At 41.5% G+C, this 21,611-nt stretch overlaps 1 protein-coding gene across 1 annotated transcript in view; it reads left to right on the top strand.

The window, feature by feature from the left end:
- LOC150020231 (WD repeat-containing protein 19-like) overlaps positions 1 to 21,539 on the top strand; it is a 70,749-nt gene extending 49,210 nt beyond the window's left edge. The window contains exons 24-37 of the mRNA XM_090266982.1: positions 88 to 171; positions 1,371 to 1,517; positions 1,849 to 1,973; positions 4,044 to 4,156; positions 5,473 to 5,541; positions 6,303 to 6,380; positions 7,586 to 7,682; positions 9,396 to 9,520; positions 11,944 to 12,025; positions 13,629 to 13,779; positions 15,394 to 15,517; positions 16,051 to 16,127; positions 16,461 to 16,585; positions 21,222 to 21,539. Coding sequence (XP_090123108.1) covers positions 88 to 171; positions 1,371 to 1,517; positions 1,849 to 1,973; positions 4,044 to 4,156; positions 5,473 to 5,541; positions 6,303 to 6,380; positions 7,586 to 7,682; positions 9,396 to 9,520; positions 11,944 to 12,025; positions 13,629 to 13,779; positions 15,394 to 15,517; positions 16,051 to 16,127; positions 16,461 to 16,572 — 1,384 coding nt within the window. The 3' untranslated portion in view covers positions 16,573 to 16,585; positions 21,222 to 21,539. The remainder of the gene's footprint in view (positions 1 to 87; positions 172 to 1,370; positions 1,518 to 1,848; positions 1,974 to 4,043; positions 4,157 to 5,472; positions 5,542 to 6,302; positions 6,381 to 7,585; positions 7,683 to 9,395; positions 9,521 to 11,943; positions 12,026 to 13,628; positions 13,780 to 15,393; positions 15,518 to 16,050; positions 16,128 to 16,460; positions 16,586 to 21,221) is intronic.
- Positions 21,540 to 21,611: the final 72 nt, after the last annotated feature.

Here is a 21,611-nt window from a genome sequence, read left to right as displayed (position 1 = left end):
AGTCCTGAAAACTAACAATTGATTGTAGGAAGCTACTTTTAGAATGAATATAGTGGTGATACTTTTCTCCTAAACCTACCTTTCTAGGGCAAAAGTTGGTGAGCTTCTGCCTCATGTGTCTTCCCCAAAGATTCATTTGCAGTATGCCAAAGCTAAAGAAGCAGATGGAAGGTTTGTACAATTTCTCAGATTTTCACAGATTTGAAGTCATGTTCTATAAATTAACCGCTGATGTTTGCAGCCCTCTAGGAAGGTCAAAACAAAGGAATAGAAAACATCTTTGCATTTCCCCTGGCCTGAAGCGCCAGACTGTTAAATTTTTCTCATACTTTATACGCCTCAGTTGATTTTTCATGTATTCAAACATAGAGTATCGTCCCTTTATACTTGAGGTTTAAATACTGGGAGTTGAAATTTTAATATAATACAGCATAAACATGAAGTTAAGTAAGTCATTTTTCTTAAGGAGGATAACTTACTGATGCAGAGGGGAAAAAAGTGAAGAAATGTGAATTCTACACCTGTGGTTGCACTTTTTAAGCTTCGAAACAATATTAAATATAGCAGTTGATAGTTAATATTCTAAATACACAAAGATCTGCAACTTAATACAAGAAAGTCAAAGATGCTGGGAGGAAAAAAACAAGGAGACCCAGAGGAGAAAATACAATTATGAAATAGTATTTCATGCAAATGTGAAAAAGCTCTACCTTACTAATAGTAATTAAATTGAAGCAACAGTGTGTCATTTTAACCTATCACATTAGGAAAGATTATATTAAATTAATAACCATACTGTCCAAATGCACTTTTTTCACCTGAGAGATAGAGTGTGATTTCTAATGCCTTTAGACAGTTATTTGGCAATATGTATTAAGATATTTTAATACGTATTAAGATAGAAGGTTACTTTTAAAAGTAACCTTAGGAAATATAGGGTAGACTCTAAATGTCTTGTTAAAAGTGTAATAGAAAGCACTGGAGAGCTAGAGGACTGAAGAGAAGTTGAGCGCCATCTAGAGATCAGTGCAAAGATTTTATGTATCACTGTTAAGCTCCACCAGTAAGTGTGAAAAATTGTTTTCCAAATAAGCCTCATTAATATTATATTTCAACTTTAAAAAAAACAACAAAGTATAAAAAATTGTAGAGATATGGTTCACATGAGAGAATTCACTATTGGTATTTTACTGTTAGTTTATCAAACCACTAAAAAAGAACATTTTAATGAGATGGCTCCTGGTATTCTTTCTGATGAAAGAAAAAGAAGTTTAAGAAAAATAAGCAATTACCACCAATAAAAAAGGGTCCCAAACTCTTATTGACATTTTTTCCCCCAAAGTCTGTCTGAACTTAAGTGTGTCTTACAGGTACAAAGAAGCTGTGGTGGCGTATGAGAACGCGCAGCAGTGGACCAGCGTCATCCGCATCTGCCTGGATCACCTCAACAACCCCGAGAAGGCCGTCAGGGTCGTCAGAGAGACCCAGTGTCTGGATGGAGCCAAAATGGTAGCCAGGTAATGTAAGGCATAAAGGTTTTTGGACTTCCGAAAACTAGCCTTAAAAGAAAGCCCTTGCTTCCCTTTATCAAATAAATTTAAATGGAATATTTATTCTTTTGTATCTTTTTTTTTTTTTTTTTAGGTCTAAGTGTGTAAATTCAAAGGCTGTGTGTGTGGTCAGTGTATGAGAGCATGTTTTTCAAATATAAACAGATAGTATAGAACTGCAGTTCACCTAGTGCATTTTAATTGTTAAGTGCTTTCTCATGGTTGAAAAATATTTCCTTTTGTAAATGACAAACTTATCTGAAATGAGTCAAGCTAATATAATGAGACTTTGTTTTAGGTTTTTTCTCCAGTTAGGAGACTACGGATCTGCCATCCAGTTTCTTGTTATGTCCAAATGCAATAACGAGGCTTTCACGCTGGCTCAGCAGCACAACAAAATGGAAATCTATGCAGACATCCTTGGTAAATATCATCGTTTTCCCTCATTTCTGTTAAAGATTTTAATCACAGAAACACCTTGACTCTTATAATCTAGTGCTCAGACTGATACCCACAAGCACAGGTGCACCCATCATTTTTACATGGATACACACATATCTGCTATATGTCACTTATTAGATTTCAAGATTCCTACTCTCACAATATGATATAGAAATATAAGACAGTTCGCAAAACTTAAGGATTTTTGAGCAACTTCCAGGAGGAGAGAGGCCAGATTTCCCAAATCCTGCTATTGATCCACTGGTGGTAAAGTAAGACTCCAAAATGAAGGTGATTATAACTACAGAATGAGTTTTGAAAAAGTAAATGTTTTTATAAATTTTAAAAATTGAGTTACAAATTAAGAATATATGATTAATTTGACGAAGAGTAATACACAAAAGATATGGTTTTTGAAGATTTTGAAAGTCCGAACGAGAATTTCACATTCTGAGAACATTTGCTTATATGTTTTTCTTCCCATGTTTGCAATTATTCTTAGAAACTACTGAAAGAATTTTCAGATTTTCATTTTATGGACCCTACATGACATTATGTTGTGTTGTTTTGCTTTAGCTTTCTTTGTGTGTGGTAAAACATACATAACATTTACCATTTTAACCATTTTTCAGTATGGCATTAAGTACTGGGTTGGCCAAAAAGTTCATTTGTTTTTTATTCTGTGAAATGGTTCTAGTAGCACTTAGTTGTCTTTAACTTCATTTGGAACAATTCTGTTAGATTGTATTGTGACAGCTGTCATATCAGCGTGCATTTTTAAAAAATTATCAAAATTGGTGAATTTTTGTACAGCCATTTTAATACTAAAGATGGAAGAAAATATGCAACATTGTTGGATTATGCTTTAATATTTCAAGAAAGGTAAAGATGCAACTGAAATGCAAAAAAAGATTTGTGCAGTATATGGAGAAGGCGCTGTGGCTGATAGAACATGTCAAAAGTAGTTTGCGAAGTTTCTTGGTACTATTGACATTTTGGCCAAATAATTCTTAGCTGTGGGGCTGTCTTATGCATTGGGAGATGTTTAGCAGCACCCCTGGCCTCTACCCACTAGAAGCCAATAGCAGGAGGTAGATGACGTACTCAAAATATCCAAATCAATAGTTATTGGTGAAAATGAAAAATGTGTCTTTTATTTTATGGAAAACAACTAAGTGGACTTTTTGGCCAACCCAGTACATTCACATTGTTGTGCACCCTCCACCACTTCCCTCTCCAGAACTTCATCGTCCTGAACTGAAACTCTGTGTCCATTAAACAAGTACTCCCATTGCCCTCTCCCCTGGCCCCTAGTAACCAGAGTTCTGCTTTCTATCTCTATAAATTTGACTATTTATGGAACCTCATGTAAGTGGAATCATAAAATATTTGTATTTTTGTGTTTTGTTTTGTTTTGTTTTAATTTACTGACCATAAGAATTGATGATAGGCTTCATGAGAAAATTTTTGTTTCGGTCTTCAAGGGAAGAAATAGGTAAAAGCATCTTCTGATATCATAGTCATTCATGGAGAAAATAAAGAAAAACGGTAATTTTCTTTAAATAGTGCCTACTGGCCACTTGAATATCATCTTTTTTACTTATACAATGAATGCATGCAGACTTGTTTAAACTAGGCATTGCTGAGAAAGGGGGCGGATTACATGAGTATTATGGATAACTTTGCTTCTGGTTGTTCTGAAACTAGGCAAATCATAGCTGAGATTATAGTCATAGTTGTTTCTGTTTTAGGAAATTATATTGAGACTCTTAAAGAATGATAAAATTGCTAGGAGTAATGTTAAACCATAACCTAGATTCTCACAGAGCCTTGTAATTTTGTCTCTTAATTCCTGTTTAGAGTGAAAAGTTGAACAAAGTTGATAAGTGGAATAATTACGATGAAGTGTTTTTTGATGAAAACAGACACTGATAATAACATTATTTGCTGTTAAAATTTTTAATCATCTGTTTTTAGATCTTATTTTTAGGTTAACAGTAAAAAGTAAACAACTTCTGCCCAGATATTTTACTCAATGAACTTCTGTTGTAGGTTCTGAAAACACCACTAATGAAGACTATCAAAGCATTGCCTTATATTTTGAAGGCGAAAAAAGGCACTTTCAGGCTGGAAAATTCTTCTTGCTGTGTGGTCAATATTCACGAGTTAGTATCTGCCAAGAAAACATACATTGGACTCCACAGGGATGACTACAAGAAATAATGAAAAATATATTATGATCCCAGACACCCAGATCTGAAATCTCAAATTCAACTTGAAAATCTCTCCCACAGCTAATCCCATTCTTCCTCCATAATCTTTCTCACATCTACCTCTCTTCATTCTAACTACCATCAACTTAATCCAAACCCAGGTCACCTCGCTTTAAATTATTGCAGTGGTTTCCTATTTTCCCTGTTTTTAGTTTCTCTCCATAACGCTTATCCTTCACTTTGTTTCCAAAATGGTACTTCCAGTGCTTAAGCGCCCCTAAAGCAGAGGTATGTGTTCCTGCGAGGACGCAAACAAGCAAAGCTGCAGGGGAGGCTGTGGGTCCATGTGTGACAGACAGGAGTTACTGGGAGGCCCCTGCTTTGTCTGAAGGGAATGGCTGCTGCTCAGCCCCCACAAGATTGTTGCCATTCAGGAGTTCGGCCCCCGTCGTGCCACATCATTTGGTCTTTAACAAGAAACAGAAGTCTTGAGTCTCCCGTTTTAAAATATGGCACAGATATTTTCAAAGAAACATTTGTGTGTGTGAATTTGCCTTCAGGCCATCAATGTACTGTTTCTGTCTCTTAGATACTAAGTCCAAACTCCTTCCACAGTTTGACCAACCAGCCTGAGCTTCCCAGTCTGCCATCCAGCTATTAGTGTTGAAGAACCCTACACTCCCGCTTGCCTTTTCCCATCCTTGTCTTCCAGCTAGATTCCTCTCTGCCCTCTTCCCCACTTCCCACAGTCTTTTAAGCTGTTCTAACCTTACATTCCTTCATAAGTGGGGTGGTATGATGTTCAGGAGTTAGACAATTATGACTTAAAATAAATGGTTCCTTATAGTACCATCACATCAGACAGATCACCCCAGTTAGATTGTACGTAGTACAAAAAGATACCACATCATATCCTTCCTGGTCTTCCCCTAGCATCTAGCAGAGTCTCATATATACAGTAGCAGGTTGTCTGTAAATATTTGTTGAATGAGTAAATTAAATCAAATCTTCCTACTGAAGGAGGGCACATTTTTTATTTTTCATTTCATCAGGAATCAGAACTAGATTCTTCATAGGGTTAACTGGATCCTTCTGTTTTAAGCTATATTCAGCCCTTTTAAGTACGTAAGATCCAGCACTGTGCAAGCCCCTAATTGAGATGAAGACCCTTTCACAAACTATTATTACTTTGTGCGTGTGCAGGCTTTGTTCTCCTCAATGGGAAAGCAGTCCAAAGATTTCTGATTGCTATTCAATTCTCATTTCAGGCACTTAAACACTTCCTAAAATGCCCAAGCTCAGAAGATAATGCAGCAATAGAAATGGCAATTGAAACTGTAAGTAAACTCTGTAATGAAACTTGCAAGAAAGCCAGTATTCTTTAAAACTTTTTGAAGAGATGTTCAAACATATACAAAAGTAGACCAAACAGTGTAATAGACTCTCATATATCCATTAGCTAACTTCAACAGCTGTCAACACATGGCCCGTCTTTTTCTTTTCATACCCGCCCCCCTCTTCCCTATGTTATTTTAATCCTCACCTGAAGATATGTTTTTATTGATTTTGGAGAGAGAAGGAAGAGAATGAGAGAGAGAGAGAGAAACATTGATCAGTTGCTTCCCATATGTGCCCTGCTTGGGGATCAGACACACAGCCTAGGAAGGTGCCCCGACCAGGGATCAAACCTGCAACTTCTGGTGCATGGGACAACACTCCAACCAGCTGAGCCACCCAGCCAGGGCTCCCTGTATTATTTTAAAACAAATCACAGGTGTTTTTCTCTAGGTTTCATGGTCATTTACCTTAAAAGTTTTTATTGAAACATCCGAGAAGTATATTCTCTCTTGTGTGTAAAAAAAAGGTACAGTATTTTGAAATAGCAACTTTAAAAAGCTACAGTTCAAGGATAGATTTTTATTAATGGCGACTCTACAAATGAAATGGAGTAAGACCCTGAGCTATATTTCAGGCCCTTGACAACAGGAATTTTTGCATATTTTTAAACTTCATTTCCTTAGCAGATTATTTGTCTTTTCCCCCAGCCTCTTTTTAGGTTTAAGAGTTGAATTTACTCTTTCTTTTTCTTCCTAAACAGGTTGGTCAGGCCAAAGATGAACTGCTGACCAGTCAGCTGATAGACCACCTCATGGGAGAGAGCGACGGCATGCCTAAGGTACTGAAATGTTTTCTTCACTTGGATTTTAAGTATCTTGGGTAGATTTTACTTTATCTGCCTTGTTTTCAACTGCTATCTATGGCTTTTGCATCATAAACTTATGAAACTCTCTCCGAATGTAGACTTAGGTCATCCAGACAGACCCTGCAGCTTAGGGGATTCTGTGTACATTCTCCCTTTGACATTGGCATTGCTACCTCTGAAATAGCCACATCCCTCTAGGTGATAATCCTCACCACCTACAATCTTCTCAAATGTTCTAGAGTTTTATTTATTCTGCAACTATGAAAAAGGATTATTACAGCGGTGACTTAGCACAAATTCCTAAAAATTAATGTACTTTGTTCATATTTCCAAAATTATGGTAATTAATAAAAATCATATTTAGCATAAAAGTAACTCACTAGAAATACAAAGTAAAAATAAATCAGTAGGAACCTATTTTCAAAATATATGACTCTCTTGGAGTTCATGCAGAAGTCCATCTTCTCTCAGTCCCTACTCCTTTGAGGATGTTCCCAGGTATTTTTCTTCCCTTTAGCCTTGGTGTTCAAGGGGGATCTGTTTGTGAAGAAACTAAAGTCACAGCTTTGGAGAGAAGGCACTGAATGTCACACCTGGAGAAGATTGTAACAATCCTGATCTCCAATCTGTTATCCGTTTCTTAAAGAACTTGTCAAAGGGCACAGGCCCTTGAACATCCACTTATAATAATCAGGAGATAGTACCGAGTATGTGACATTGTCCAGAGTTAAGGAGGATAGAAATTGAAAATCCTCTAAGGCCAAAGAAAATTGTATAGGCCAGAGAAATTTATATAGGTGTAAAAATTTTTTATTTTTGTGAAGTTGCTATATTGTGTAAGAACACATTTCATTTTCAGCATATGAGAGAGAACGCTATGGAGTAGCGTTAGGGACACAGCCCTGGAGAGGTGCTGGTGTGTTTCAGTTTTTCATCAATGAAGTTGTATAATTGTGCCTTCCTCCCAGGGAGGGTATGAATATTTAAACAAGCCAATATTTCTCAAGTACGTAGAATACCACCTGGCACATATTTAACTCTAAATAAATATTTAGGAAACTAATTCTTTGTTCATTCGGTTTTTTAAAACAATATCAGCCCTCAGTTACTGGAAAGCGAATGTATTCTGACTCTTCAGCTAATGAAGAATGATGTTTCTCTAATGGTTTGTATGGCAGGATGCCAAGTACCTGTTCCGCTTGTACATGGCCCTGAAGCAGTACCGAGAGGCCGCCCGGACAGCCATTATCATCGCCAGAGAAGAGCAGTCTGCAGGTAGGTCTCTAATGTTCATGTTTTTCTCCCCAAGCAGGCAGTAGAATCAAGCTCCCCAAACCTCCTCCACCGAGGGGAGAGGAGCCAATTCTAATCTAGGCTTGCTTTGAATCAAGACTAGGGAGATGCCCGTTTTAGTTTTCTGAGACATAAAATAATTCACCATCACAGGAGAATATTGAACCCCAGTGAGGCCTGCTCCTGTCAGGTGCGGCTTCCTCTCCTTTGAGGCCACGCAGTTGCTGTCCCCGGACAACGACTTCTCTGAGCGTCCCAGCTTCCTGCCCCCACTCAGCGCTTTCCTTCCATCCCGCGTATTTGACCGTAACAATATAAAAGATGTTAGAGATGGAAGATGTGTCATTAGTATTGATCTAGTGCTTTGTAATAGGGACTATTTGTCGTCGTCGGCAGCCATCCGTCTCCAGAGACGATGGTGTAGCTTCTTAAGAGTCTATCTGCACCGCCAAGAATGGCTGTGCAGTCCAACTCGGGAGTGACACGGTATCTGTCTCCTCCCGTGTTGCATCGACATCTTGTGATGACGCTGGAGTGTCCTCTCCAGTGAAGCTGAAGCTACAGAGCCTGGGCAGGGTGATATGGAGGGTCTGCTGTTGCCCATGCAGCAGACCCGGGACTATTTGTAGAATCTTCTTAATGGTTGTGCCCACTTATGTGCTCTGTAAATATTTATTGAATAAGTGAGAGAATTTGGTATCCTCACTAATGTTTGCAAGCTGGTTCTTTCAGAAGTTAATAAGGAACACAATTTTGGAAAAACAATTAAATAACTGATTACTTTATTCAGCTCATGTTTAACACCCACTTCTGTCAGATACATGCTAGGAGCGCAGGATCCTGAGAAATGAGCCACAGTCCCCCGCCAAGGATTCGTGACTTGATAGGACAGAAAGCTGTTACATGGGATGATGGTGCCAGATACCAGGAACGGGGGCTACCTCACCCTGGGGGCTAGGGACGGGGAAGTTGGAGGGTGGAAGTGCGAGAAGGCAACGGAAGCTTCTGCTAAGTTTTGAAAGGATGCGCTAGCAGGGACAAGGGGAAAGGGGGGTGTGGGAGAGGAACTCACGTGCCGGAAGGAGCGAGGGACACCGCTGCCCATGACGGAGCGGGAGGGGCGGGGGAAGAAAGGGTGGGAAGGCAGGCACAGGCAGACCCTGCGGGGCGGGCTTCAGTCCTCTGCTGAGGAACTGGCACTTGATACCTAAGGCCTGGGAAGGGTTTTATGGTGGGAGTGATCTTGAGGGTTCGGGGTGCAGGGTGAGATTTGGAGCTTTGACAAGGACACTGACGGCAGCATCGAGGCAGACGATGCCGGGGAAGAATACTGGTTAGTGCTCTCCTGAGAGATGGCAGGAAGCCCTGAGGGCCGGGAAGAGAGGTTGGGTTGGGAGACTCAGCAGGTAGGCTCCGAACTTGATGGCCCCTTGGACTTTGGAGGGGCGGGGCCAGGGCTGGGGCGGGGGATGGGGGGGTGCTGAGGAAGAGGAAGGCATCTAGGAAGATGCCACCATTTTCTTCCGGAGGCTCAATATTAGTACGATAAGTTACAATGGGAAAAACTAAGTTTCTTCAAGTAAGAAATTAGACTACTGCTAATAACATAATTAAGCCATTTATAAAATGAGGGCCCATAGAAAGTCCTCATAAGTCATCCTTTACGATAATATCATTTTACCCCCTTTTCTCAAGGAAACTATCGGAATGCACACGACGTTCTCTTCAGTATGTATGCAGAACTTAAATCCCAGAAGATCAAAATCCCCTCGGAGATGGCCACCAACCTCATGATTCTGCACAGTTATATACTGGTCAAGGTGAGGCCCGTTGAGTGACCTGGGATATAACCTGCCAGGTGTGTTTAGCACCTGTAAGGATCTTCTGTGGGTGCCTCTCCATTGGTTTCGTGATTTCCTCCATCTCTATATTGTTACGTGAGAAAAGCAAGATACAGAATAATTTACAATAGGCTGCATTTTGTGTGCAAAAAATAAGAATGAATATACATTTCAAATAAAATTAGAAATACATGTTTAAAAAAAAAACTAGCAGAAGTAGCTTCCTAAAGGAAACAAGGCAGGTGCAGAGGAGGCAGGGCCCCCCAACCAGGGAGGGAGGGAAACAGAAGGAGAGGAGGCTTCTCTGTGTATATTTATCTCATTTTCATTTTGAAGCATATAACTATATGAGCTGGTCAGAAATAATTTCCAAAAAAAATTTTTGTTTAGTCCGAGCTTGCTAGTTTATTCTAAGATTGTGGATTTTATACAATTCCACCAATTTTTGGTAAAAAAGAATTTATGAAGGTAGAATTGGCATAAAACATTACACTGATTTCAGGAGTACCCACTGCAAAATGACCACCACAGTCAGTCTAGTTGCCGCCTGTCACATACAAAGTTAACTTCAAGGACACTCTTCAATGTCGTTAAACTGTCGTCACCATGGATACAGATTCCAACTTACCCGTTTTTCCAAATTTTCACATATGTCAAAGAACATCTCCCCATACTGATGCTAGATTGGTTTGCAGGCCAGTCCACGGAGCTAATTTAGCCTTGACCGTACCCAGCACAGAGAGGTCATATAAGGACTGGTCTAGGTCCTGACCTCCGTCTGCAAGGACACTGCCCGGCAGAACTTTCTGCAGAGGTGGAGTGTCCTGTATCTGTGCTGGGCAGTATGGCAGCCGCTGGCCTGGCTATGCAGCACTTGGGGTGCTGCTCGTGTGAGTGTAACTGATAAACTAACATTTTTATTTTGCGTAATTTTAATGTTTGAATTTAAGTAGCCACATGTGACTAGTGGCTACCACATTAGACCTCATAGACCTGAATTTCAACTTGCAACCCCCAGAGCACATTTCCCTTCAGAGCAATAGGCACCCCCTCTCTCTGACAGAAAGGAGTAGAAGGGGGTGGTCCTTCTCAGCTTCAGACAGGTGTGGTGGTGCCCTTGTCCTAGGGGCACACAGTCCAGCAAGTGGGGCTCTTTAGAGGTTGAGGGGCGAGGGTAGAAAGTTGGTGAGAGATAAGCAAATATAGGGGTTCCCCTAAGAACCCCTCCAGGACCAGAGGGGTGGTTCTCGAGCCCTTTTCTTTTCCTCCGGCCCCAAGGGCGGGCCTGCCACCTCCATCAGACAGTCATCCTCCCCTCCCACCCGAGCACCCTCATGACAGCCCCCCTCCTACCGCTCTAATCTCCTGTGCAGGCACCAAGCATTTCAAGGTTTTCTAGGACTTTTAACTCCTTGTGTTGTTAAGAAGGAAACTAACAGACCCTGTTAATTAAAAAATATTGATGCAAAAACATCACAGATGGCATCTTGGACAAAAAGGACTGGAGTCACCCACATTTCAGGGAAGATCGGGACTCAGCTTTTGCAGATGCTTCCCCCCCGGAGCTGAGACAGGGAGATCAGCTGAAGGACATCCTGGGACCTTTGGATGTGGACGGCTGAGCTGGGCAATCTGAGGCCCATAAAGTCAGCAGAGAGTGAGGGAGGACAAGCAGCCAGGGCTTCCCTTCCCTTCTTTAGATTCAGTTACTACCTATTATCGTGTTGAGGTTCTCAGGAAAGTACACACCATTTGCTCAGACCTGATGCCTGAGTCATTCTATACTCGCCCTTCACATTCTGACCAAACATCAGCTCTGACTCCCAGTCTGCCCACTTCTCTGGTTCCCCACATCCCCACCTTCATGGGTAACCTCCTCTCAGCCGATGACTGCAGGGGCCTCAGGGCCTGGCCGTCAAGTCTCCAGCCTCATCGCAGCCTAAATGTACCCCCTCCTTGCATCCCAGACCCCTAATCTCAGGTACCTTTGGCCACCGTTGCCTTTGGCCTTAGGACAGTGCCTCCTCCTTTAACAACTCATCTCTCTCTCTCTCTGCCTCACTAACAGCTGTCAGGTGTCACAACTTGGTAGAGTAGGCATTATCAGTCCCTGAGTATTGGCCAGTCAGAGATGGGCCAGGGGTCTGAACTCATGTCCGGTGGTCTAGCTCAAAGTAAAAAATGGAGTGTCAAGTACAGGCAAGGCTCGTGAGGCCGCAGGGCCCGCAGCAGCTGCCGGGAGGAGCAAAGTCCCAATGGCATTAGTCAAGTAAGTCTGCAAGGATCTCAGGACCCTATTCAGGGTCACAACCAAAGGTTGTTTATTTGGAGGAATAAAGCATGAATTAGCATTACTAATCAGGGTATCTAAGAAGAGGATTAAAATACGTTATTTATTTCAGATTCATGTTAAAAATGGAGATCACATGAAAGGGGCACGTTTGCTCATTCGGGTGGCCAACAACATTAGCAAGTTCCCATCACGTGAGTACTGAGAAGAGCCTGTTGTCCACGTTTCTGCGTCAGTGTGAGACCTGTACTCACGAACTCTGCCGGCCACTGTTCCCCATGTATAGTAACTCACTCGTCCTCAGAACCACTTCATGAAGTGGTAGAACTCGTATGAGACTTCACTGGGACTCACACAACTCAACATGTAGTAGTGCTAAAGGCTAAGACTTATCACAGCGAAAAGTCACAAAGGAAAACTGGCAAAGGGAAAAGGCACATGGCTGCAGTCTGGGAAGCAGGTGCATGCTTCTGGGGGCCCCCTCCACGTGGAGTCACACAGGACACACCTAAGGGGTGAGTTGTGCGATAACACGTGTAAAAAAGTGACTCAGTGCCCAGGGGCTGTACTCTGCTTACATGTACCAAACTTTCCAGACTCCCAGAAAGCGGGTGTTCAGCATAAACCGCATTGTTTGTATGAAGAGGTTAGGCACAGTGAGCCCATCATATCAGTTCTGGAATGGCAAGAACACCTCCAAAAATCCAAGTTCCCAGATGCCTGCCAAGGACCAACCTTTCAAGCAGGTCTTTCTAAGGATAGCAGTCTCAAGACTGCACACATGGGTACTGTTATTATTTTCCCTATTTTACAGAGAAGCAAACTAGGGCAGAAGTGAAATAACGCTTGCCCAAGATTACATGTCAGCCAGTAAGTCTGCAGGCCATCGCCTCTGAAAAAGGGTCCCATTATTCTAAAAGACATATCATCAGAACGTTCTTCAGTGAATAGATTTTAACACATTCTGTAACAGGTGAACAAACTTTTTCTGTCCAGGGTCGGATGTCAGATGTTGGGGGCTTTGTGGGCCACTGTCGTCACAGCTATTCAGCTCTGCTGTTTTGGCCTGAACCACATGTAAACAAATGGCCGTGGCCATGTTCCAACAGAACTTTATTTTTTTGGACACTGCAATTTGAACCTATCTTTCATAAAATATTTTCACAAAATATTATTTTAATTTTTTTCAACCTTTAAAACCATAAAAGCCATTCTTGGCTCATGGGCAGTATAAAAACAGAGGGCCAGGCTTGGCCCACAGGTCATAATTCACCAATACCTGTTCTTTAAATGGATTCTTTTTTTGTTACATGAAAAAAGACTTAAACATAATTGCATTACCTCATGGGCAAATGGTGTGCTAGGACAGGCACTTTTAAGTGCTGATGGGAGTGGGCATTGGTGTGGCCTTTCTAGAAAGAAGTTTGGCAATTTGTGCTAAGGATTTTTTTAAAGGTCATGTTTTTGAGCCAGTAATTCTAGTTGTAGGTATCTGTCCTGAAGAAATAGATACATGCAGAGAGGTTAGTACATAAAGACAGATCCCTCCCACCCATCCACCAGCAGTCCTGCCGATGTGGAAATGCATGTTGAGCCTGTGGAAGGATACACATAAGGTGGCCTCGGGGGCGTGCAGGCCCTGGTGGTACAAGGCAGAACACTGTACAGTCAGGGGAAAGACATTTTGATGAGCAGTTAGCCTGACCACTCCTCATTAAACAGATACCGGTTCTTTGCCAGGGATGGAGTCCTGCCAGTAGAGGCACTCTGCTTTCTGCTTCCCCGTTTGTATTGCAGACATCGTGCCATTACTGACGTCTACTGTCATCGAGTGTCACAGAGCAGGCCTGAAGAACTCAGCTTTCAGCTTCGCAGCTATGCTGATGAGACCCGAGTACCGCAATAAAATAGATGCCAAATACAAAAAGAAGTTTGAGGCAATGGTCAGGTAGGCAGTGGCGGCGAGTTCCACTGTTTAATCACCTTTCACAAATGTACTTTCCAGAATGTAGCTGCTAATGTGCAGACTCAGTAGGAAATGGATGGAGGCAGCAGTTAGGATTGTATTCAGCTACCAGCAGCAGAAGACCCAGCGTGACTTGACAAGTCGGGATTTATGTGACTCACTTACAAGGTGGTGTAGTCCAGGGCTGGTGCCGCTGGGTCCTGATGCCACTAAGGACAGATCCCTCTGTCTTCCAGCTTTGCCATCTGGCACATAGACGCTTCCTCCCCATGGCTGCACAGTTCTGGTTGTCTGCCACAACTGCAGACATCATGTTCCCATTCAAGGAAGGACGAGGGAAACTAACAGATGGAAGGTCTTTGCCTTTTAGAAAGGACACCACCCCCAGAAATCCATTTACATCGCACTGGCCAGTACTCTGCCACATGGCTTCTTTTAGCAGCAAAGTGAACTGCTGATTAAAAACACAGTTTGGTTGGCAAGGAAGAATGGCTGTGAGGTAGGCAGCAGTGTCTGCCAGAGAGACAAACAGTGACTGTTTCTCAGTGTAAGAACCGTGGTCATTACACAGCCTACTGCCAGGAGAGAGTTCATTTCCAGACCCTGTGTAGGTCCAAAGGCACATATGGCATGTCCTTACTTGACAAAGCAATAAGCAGCCTAGCTTTCCAAAGCAAAAGTAGGAGTAGCACTAGTGTTTACAAAAGGAAAAATTAATTGCAATCATACAGTAATTCCATACTACCCCTTGTTCAAAGTAGTAATGACATTTGAGGTACCTGTTAGATACACTATGACCAGAGGACCCGTTTCTCAGTCAAGGGAGAGAGCTGCAGTAATGGCAGATGGAAGCAACACCACTTTACTGTTAGCTGGGCTTGGGACTAGCCCTCCTGGCAGAGAACTCTAAGCTGGAGAGGGCTACATGGAACGCTCCCTCTTTCAGACTGACCCACCATGCCCGCCCACGTGGAGTGTGAGCTGGGGAGGTAACACCAGAGCACATTTACCAGACAGCCTAGCTCTGTGCTGTCCTAGGTGCTAGGACGTGCTCGGTATTGTCTCCCCATGCCCAGAGTGCTCTGTAGCTATGAGGTCTAGCACAGTATCTGGTAGCTACTACATGTTGCTCCTTAAATTAATTAAAATTAAAATTTAGTTTCTCACACTACTCATATTTCAAGAGCTGAAAAGTGCTATGTGGCTTATGTCTTGGCTGCTATATTGGACAGCACAGAATTGGAAGATGGCCATTGTCACAGAATGTTCTTCTGGACAGAAGGGAGACACAGAGGCAGGAACGAGCTCACCACTCCAATGGCACAGGGAGAGGGTAGCAGGACCCACCCATGGTTTCTGCCATTTAACGTGCCCTGGACAGCCTCTGTAATGCTGCGATCCGACCAATCTCAACTGCTCTCCCTCCTCCCGGAGCTGCAGTGTGGGCCGATGGTGCTTATAAGTGTCTCTAGTCCCAGAGTCTAGGAAGAAGTGTGTTTCATGTTCCTAGTTTTCCAAATATGCCTTTTCTCTGCTGTCCATATTACATGGAAAATGAAGTGTTGTTTTTAAGTGACATGTGATTCTTTCTCACAGGCGACCCGATAGATCTGAGACAGAAGAGACCACAACCCCATGTCCATTCTGTAAATTTCTTCTCCCAGAATTTGAACTCCTTTGTCCTGGATGTAAAAACAATATTCCATATTGCATTGCAACAGTAAGCTTCTTTACAATAATTTCCTTTTCTTTGCATATCTATAACCCATTTGAATACATGGTGAGTAGCAGCATTTTTTTCACTTCTGAAACCTCAATCCCTCAAATTTCCTGAAACTTTTAGCATATAATTTTATTGTCAACAAAGTTGAGTTATATTAAAAGCATGTAATAGTTTAAGTGAATATGGACTATGGGGCAGCATAGCATACACCTGGGGATCAGATGGTCCTGGGCTTAAATCCTTTTCCTGCCACTTACTGCGTAACCTGCTGCAGTTTGCTATGCCTTGCAATTTAAATAATGATTTCTTAAAACTGAAAACTGTCCTTTCACACATGAATCTGACAAATACATTCTGGATTTAGTCCTTTTGATGCCATCTCTTTCTAGTCAATTACCACCAATATTAACTATCAGTAATTTCATAATTTAGAGGGCTGGCTTTTAACTATAATCCAGTTATTATAATGAATAATGGTGGGGGTTTTAAAAATAAAAGGCGAACTTTACTCTTAAATGTACTGCTTCTAGGGTCGACACATGCTGACGGATGACTGGTCAGTGTGTCCGCATTGCGACTTCCCTGCTCTGTACTCAGAATTTAAGATGTAAGTGTGCATCGTTTCACTAGGTCACAGAGTTATCCAAAGATAGGCCTTTCCTTCAGCCACGCTTAATCTGGAATCTCCTTATTTGTTCATATTCCTAAAGATCTCTAAAGATTCAAATCGTCTACTTAGAACCTTCTATGACCTTTGAAATCATTATCATTAAAGGGAATCTTGCAGGAGACTGTATATTCCTAATTTTTTTAATATTCCTAGTTAAATTGCATGATATTACTAAAAGAGGTAGACAGGAAGAGTTGTTTTTCACATTAGAATAACCCAAAGGAAAAGAGGATATATTTAATCTATTCTGCCTTTCCCTCCCCCCAACAGCATGTTAAACACTGAAAGCACATGTCCTATGTGTTCAGAAAGATTAAACTTGGCCCAACTGAAAAAAATCCCAGACTGTACCCAGTACCTGCGAACGGAGGTGGAGCAGTAAGTGGGGTGTGCAGGTAAGTGCCAGTCCACCCACTCACCTACGGACAGGTCCACAGTTCACACAGCTTTCCAGTTTGTATTCACATCGACTTGTTTTTGTGAATGTCACTTGTCAGATTTGAACAATAACAAAACCTTTGCTTCTTTTCCTTAATGCTAAAATACAGGCTGTACAGTCCCCATAATGACCAAGGCTGCTTGTCCATGCAGCACCACAGATTCCAACTAGACCGTAATTTATCACTAAATGTTCGGTGGAGTTCACCAGTGAAGCCATTTGGTCCTGGACTTATGTTTGTCAGGTCTTTGATTACTGATTCTGTCTCTTTGCTAGTACCTAGTCTCTTCAGATTTTCTGTTTCTTCATGATTCTGTCTTGGTAGGTGGTATGTTTCTAGGAGTTAATCCATTTCTTCTAGGTTGTCTGACTTGTTGGCATATAATTTTCATAGGAGTCTCTTTATCTTTTATATTTGTGTAATCACTTGTGTCTTCTTTCACTTCTGATTTTGAGTCCTCTCCTGCTGAGTGGACTTTCTAGTTCCTTGAGGTATAGTCAGGCTGTTTGAGACCTTGTTTCTAAATGTAGGCATTAATATCACTGATTTTCCCTTTAGAACTGCTTTTGCTATATACCCTAAGTTTGGGTATGTTGTATTTCCACTTTCATTTGTCTCAAGGTATCTTATTTCTCTTTTGATTTTGATTTCTTCGACACATTTGTTTGTTCAGTGACATTCTGTTGTCATATTTGTGAATTTTCCAATTATCCACTCAGCTACTCTGTATCTTTTGATCAGAGAATTTAGTCCATTTAAAGTAATTATTGATAGGTATGGACTACTGATATTGTGCTAATTGTTTTCTGGCTGTTTTGTAATTCCATTGTGCTTTCTTCTCTTACTCCCTCCCTTTGTGATCTGATTTTCTGTAGTGGTATCCTTAGACTCTTCTCTCTTTTGTGTTACCTGCTGTAGGTTTTGCTTTGTGAATACCATGAGCCTTACATGAAACATCATCTAAATCTATTTTAAGTCAATAAGAATTGAAAATCAAATGCATTCTGAAGTTCTAAATATTTACTCTCTCCACCCACACTTTTTTTTTGTTTTGTTTTCACAATTTACATTTTGTTACCATTTGTATCTGGTAATAAATTATTGTAGCTATTTTTACTACTTTTGTCTTTTAACCCTCATAGATTTATAAGTGATTATTAATACATTAGGTTATTCTGAATTTATAGTTACCTTTATCATTGAGATTTACATTCTCATAAGTTTTCATGTTATTAATTTGTACTTTTAATTTTAGCTATAAGAAGTCCTCTTTTTTATTTTAATCCTTACCTAAGGACATGCTTATTGATTTTAGAGAGGGTAAGGGGGGTGGGGGCAGGGAGAGAGACAGACAAGAGACATTGATGTGAGAGAAACATCAATCAATTGCCTCTCGCATGTGCCCCAGATAGGGACTAAAACCACAACCTAGGCATGTGCCCTGACCAGGAATCGAACCAACCTTTCGCTATACCAGATGACTTTCCAACCGAGCCACACCAGCTGGGGCTTTTTTTTTTTTTTTTTTTAAATCCTCACCAGAGGATATGATTTTATCAATTTTAGAGGGAAGAGGGGGAGAAAAATATTGATGCCAGAGAGAAATATTGATCAGCTGCCTCCCACATGTGCCTGACTGGGAACTGAACCCACAACCTAGGTATGTGCCCTGACCAGGAATTGAACCCACAACCTGTTGGTGTGTGGGATGACACTCCAACCAAGCCACCAGCCAGGGCAGGAAGTCCTCTTTAACATTTCTTGTAAAGCTGGTGATGAACTCCTTTAGCTTTTCCTTGTCTAGAACACTCTCTTCCCCTTCATTGTGAAGTATAGCTTTGCCAGTTAAAGAGTATTCTTTGTTAGTTCCTTTTAGTACTTTGAATATATCATGGCGCTTTTCTGGCCTGCAAAGTTTCTACTGAAAAATGCTGGTAAGTCCTGTGTAGCATCCCTTGTTTTTCTTTTGCTGCTTTTAAGATTCTCTCCTTGCTTTAATTTTTGGCAACTTAATCATAATGTGTCTTGGTGCGGTTCTCTGTCAGTTCCTTTTGTTCGGAACTCTGACTTCCAGGATCTGGATGTCTGTTCTGTTCCCCAGGTTAGGGACATTTTCAGCCATTATTTCTTCAAATAACTTTTCTGCCCATTTCTCTCCTCTTTTTTGGGATCCCTATAATGCAAACATTGGTCTGCTGATGTTATCCCCAAAGTCCCTTAAGCTATAATCTTTTTTTCCTGCTCCGATTGGATGAGTTCCACTTCCCTTCAAAAGGTGATCCTTTCTTCTGCTTCATCTAGTCTGCTACTGAACCTCTGTATTGTGTTTTGCAGTTGAGTTACAGTATTAAGTCTAATTTGTTTGGTCCTTTCATATACTGTCTCTGTTAAAATTCTCACTTTGTTCATGCATTGTCCTCCTGAATTGGTGAGCATCTTTATGACCATTAATTTGAACTTTTTATCAGTCATTTTGTTAAGCTATTTTTGTCTTGTTCTTTCACTTGAAACATCTTTGTTTTCATTTTCCGGGACTGTGTTGATGTCTGCATTAGTTAAAACAGCCATCTCTCCCAGCCATGAATGCTGTCCTGTAGGGGGTGAACCTTATCCAGACCTGCCCTGGCTCTTGGTTCTCTTGCCACAGCTATTAAGATGAGCACTTCTGACTACTGCCTCTGTGTTGAGTACTAGGGGGGTGGCAGGTTAAGAACACATTGTTTAATTATTACAGTCCAGGGGGACCTGTGAAAGTAAACGCTGCAATTTTAAAGGGGGTCCCCTGGAAAGCAGCAGCAAAAACCAGAGCACCAAATTGGTACACAAAGCTCCTTTCTGGGAGATACCAAAGACCTTGGTCAGGGCAGAGGGAGCGTGTGAAGACGGCACCTGCCAGCCTCATCTCTGGGGAAAGCTGTTGTTGGCCCCTAGATGTATGAAATTACAAGCCTGCTTCCTAGGCTGTGTCAAGATAAGCAAATAGGCCTCTTTCACGGAAGGACGGGATACATTTCAGCCTGCTGCCTGTGCTGGGTCCTTGGGTTTTAGCCTCGGTGGGTTCATGCAATCCCATTTAGAACTGGTTCTCATGGACGCAAAACCTACTGGCTTTCAAAGCTAGATGATTTGGGGGTCCATGTCTGAGGTGGAAGTTTTAAAACTCAGAGCACCAGCTGTGGGGTCCAAGCCCTTCGTTCCTCAGGGAGAACCTGGGAGTTGTGGGACAGTTTGCCAGGGGTGGCATCTTTGACAAGATGCTGTTAGCCTCTCCCACCCATTCGATGTGGGTTTTCTCCTCATTCACCTTAATTGTAGGTGCCACTTGGCTAGATCCTGAATTTCTTTCAGAGGGAAGTGTTCTGCACGTGGCTGGAGATGTGCTACGTCTGTGTGAGAAAGGAGTTCTGATGCCTCCTGTGTTGCCATCCTGACACAGCTCCCACCCCCCATCTACCTTCACAAGCATGACTTAGGGCCTCAGAAGGCTGCAGTGGTTAGAGCGGCAAGCTCATCTGAGGCTCGGTCTTTATCCAGCCTGTTTGTTGGTAGAATTTTATTCTTTATGGTCAGAGGACTGAGGCCCTAAGCTCCTAGAGGCTCCTAGAGCCCACAGTTTTTGATATGTGGAGCTCCCTACAACATGGAACAGTGTTCTTCAAATCCAGCATGAAAGTCTCTTCCAAGCTTGTAAAGTTCAAGGATGTGCATGAAGTTTATATGCAGATTTTGGAGTAGTCCCCTTTCCAGGATATTCTCCTTCACATTTCAGTACTTTTGGCAGCCTCAAACTCTTCTGTGACTCTTCAAACTAGTAAGGTTATGACTTCCCTGTTCTAAGCTCAGCCATTCCCTGCCTGAAGGACTTGACCTCAGGTGAAAAGCCACCTAAGGATCTTACCCAGGAGGGTTCTCTTCTTTCAAGGGTTGACATCTTTCCAATTCCTACATACTTTTGGTTGCTGTAGTTATTTATAAACTGAGGGCAAAATATTATCTATGGGAGGATTAATTTGCAACTCTGTCATTTCCAAAGTAGAACCTTGTTTGTATTTTTTTTAATAATCTATGTAGACTCTGGAGTCTACACTTGAGTGAAATTAGAGCTTTAGACCATGGTATCATAGTTACTTGCAGATATGCCTCAGTGCATGATTATGCACAACTTTTCACAAGTGTTACTCTAAGCATTTTGTTATACAAGGAGTAAATACAACAGCTTGTTGAAGCTGTTGTTCACTGACTCCTTTTAGATGAGGAATCCTTAAAAATCATTTCATTAAAAAAAGTTTTTTTCTATACAGATTGCTGAGCACTTACCTTGTATATTCTCGTTCTTCCCCGTAAGATGGCTATTGTCATGCTCACTTTATAACAGAGCTTCAACAGCTTGACCACCATTTTAGTCATCTGCGAGGCCAAGACTGAACTGCAGTGCTGTGCACCAACTAAAGATTTCTACCTTGAATCTAGTGATCCTTCTCCACATACCATAAATGAGCCAAGTTCTTCAGTGTGCATGGCTTTATTACTAAATGCCAGCTGTTACTTGAAACCCTTCTAAGAGCATCTGGGTTTATTTTGTTCTTTCTAGATATGTTCCTGAGAAGATAGCATTTTACCACAAGAGGCTGTGTTTATACCCTGGTGGATTTGGAGATTGTCCTTCCTGGGTACAGAAGAAAAGACAAAGGTGACCTTTCCAGGTTGCCACTTCCACCTTCTATAGAGTGACAAGTGGTAACATACAATATTGCTGTTTATTACACTTTATATATCTCCTCTTCAAAGTCTTACATATTATATGCTCCGCACTGTTAATAGTAACCTATGACATAATTGTAAGTATTCAGTTTTTTTAATAATGTTTATATTTTGAAGTGTGTCTTTTAAAATAAAATTGTTAACTAGACATTTGTAATGTTTTTCTGGATTTGGAGACAGAAAGGAAGGTAACTTTGAGCACTTGTAAGTTTGAAATGAG

The sequence above is a fragment of the Furipterus horrens genome, unplaced genomic scaffold, assembly GCF_987537825.1.
Source record: "Furipterus horrens unplaced genomic scaffold, mFurHor1.1.pri manual_scaffold_2, whole genome shotgun sequence".
Classification (NCBI taxonomy): domain Eukaryota; kingdom Metazoa; phylum Chordata; class Mammalia; order Chiroptera; family Furipteridae; genus Furipterus; species Furipterus horrens.
Note: the sequence above shows the minus strand (reverse complement) of the source record. Positions and strands in the feature narration are given on the sequence as shown.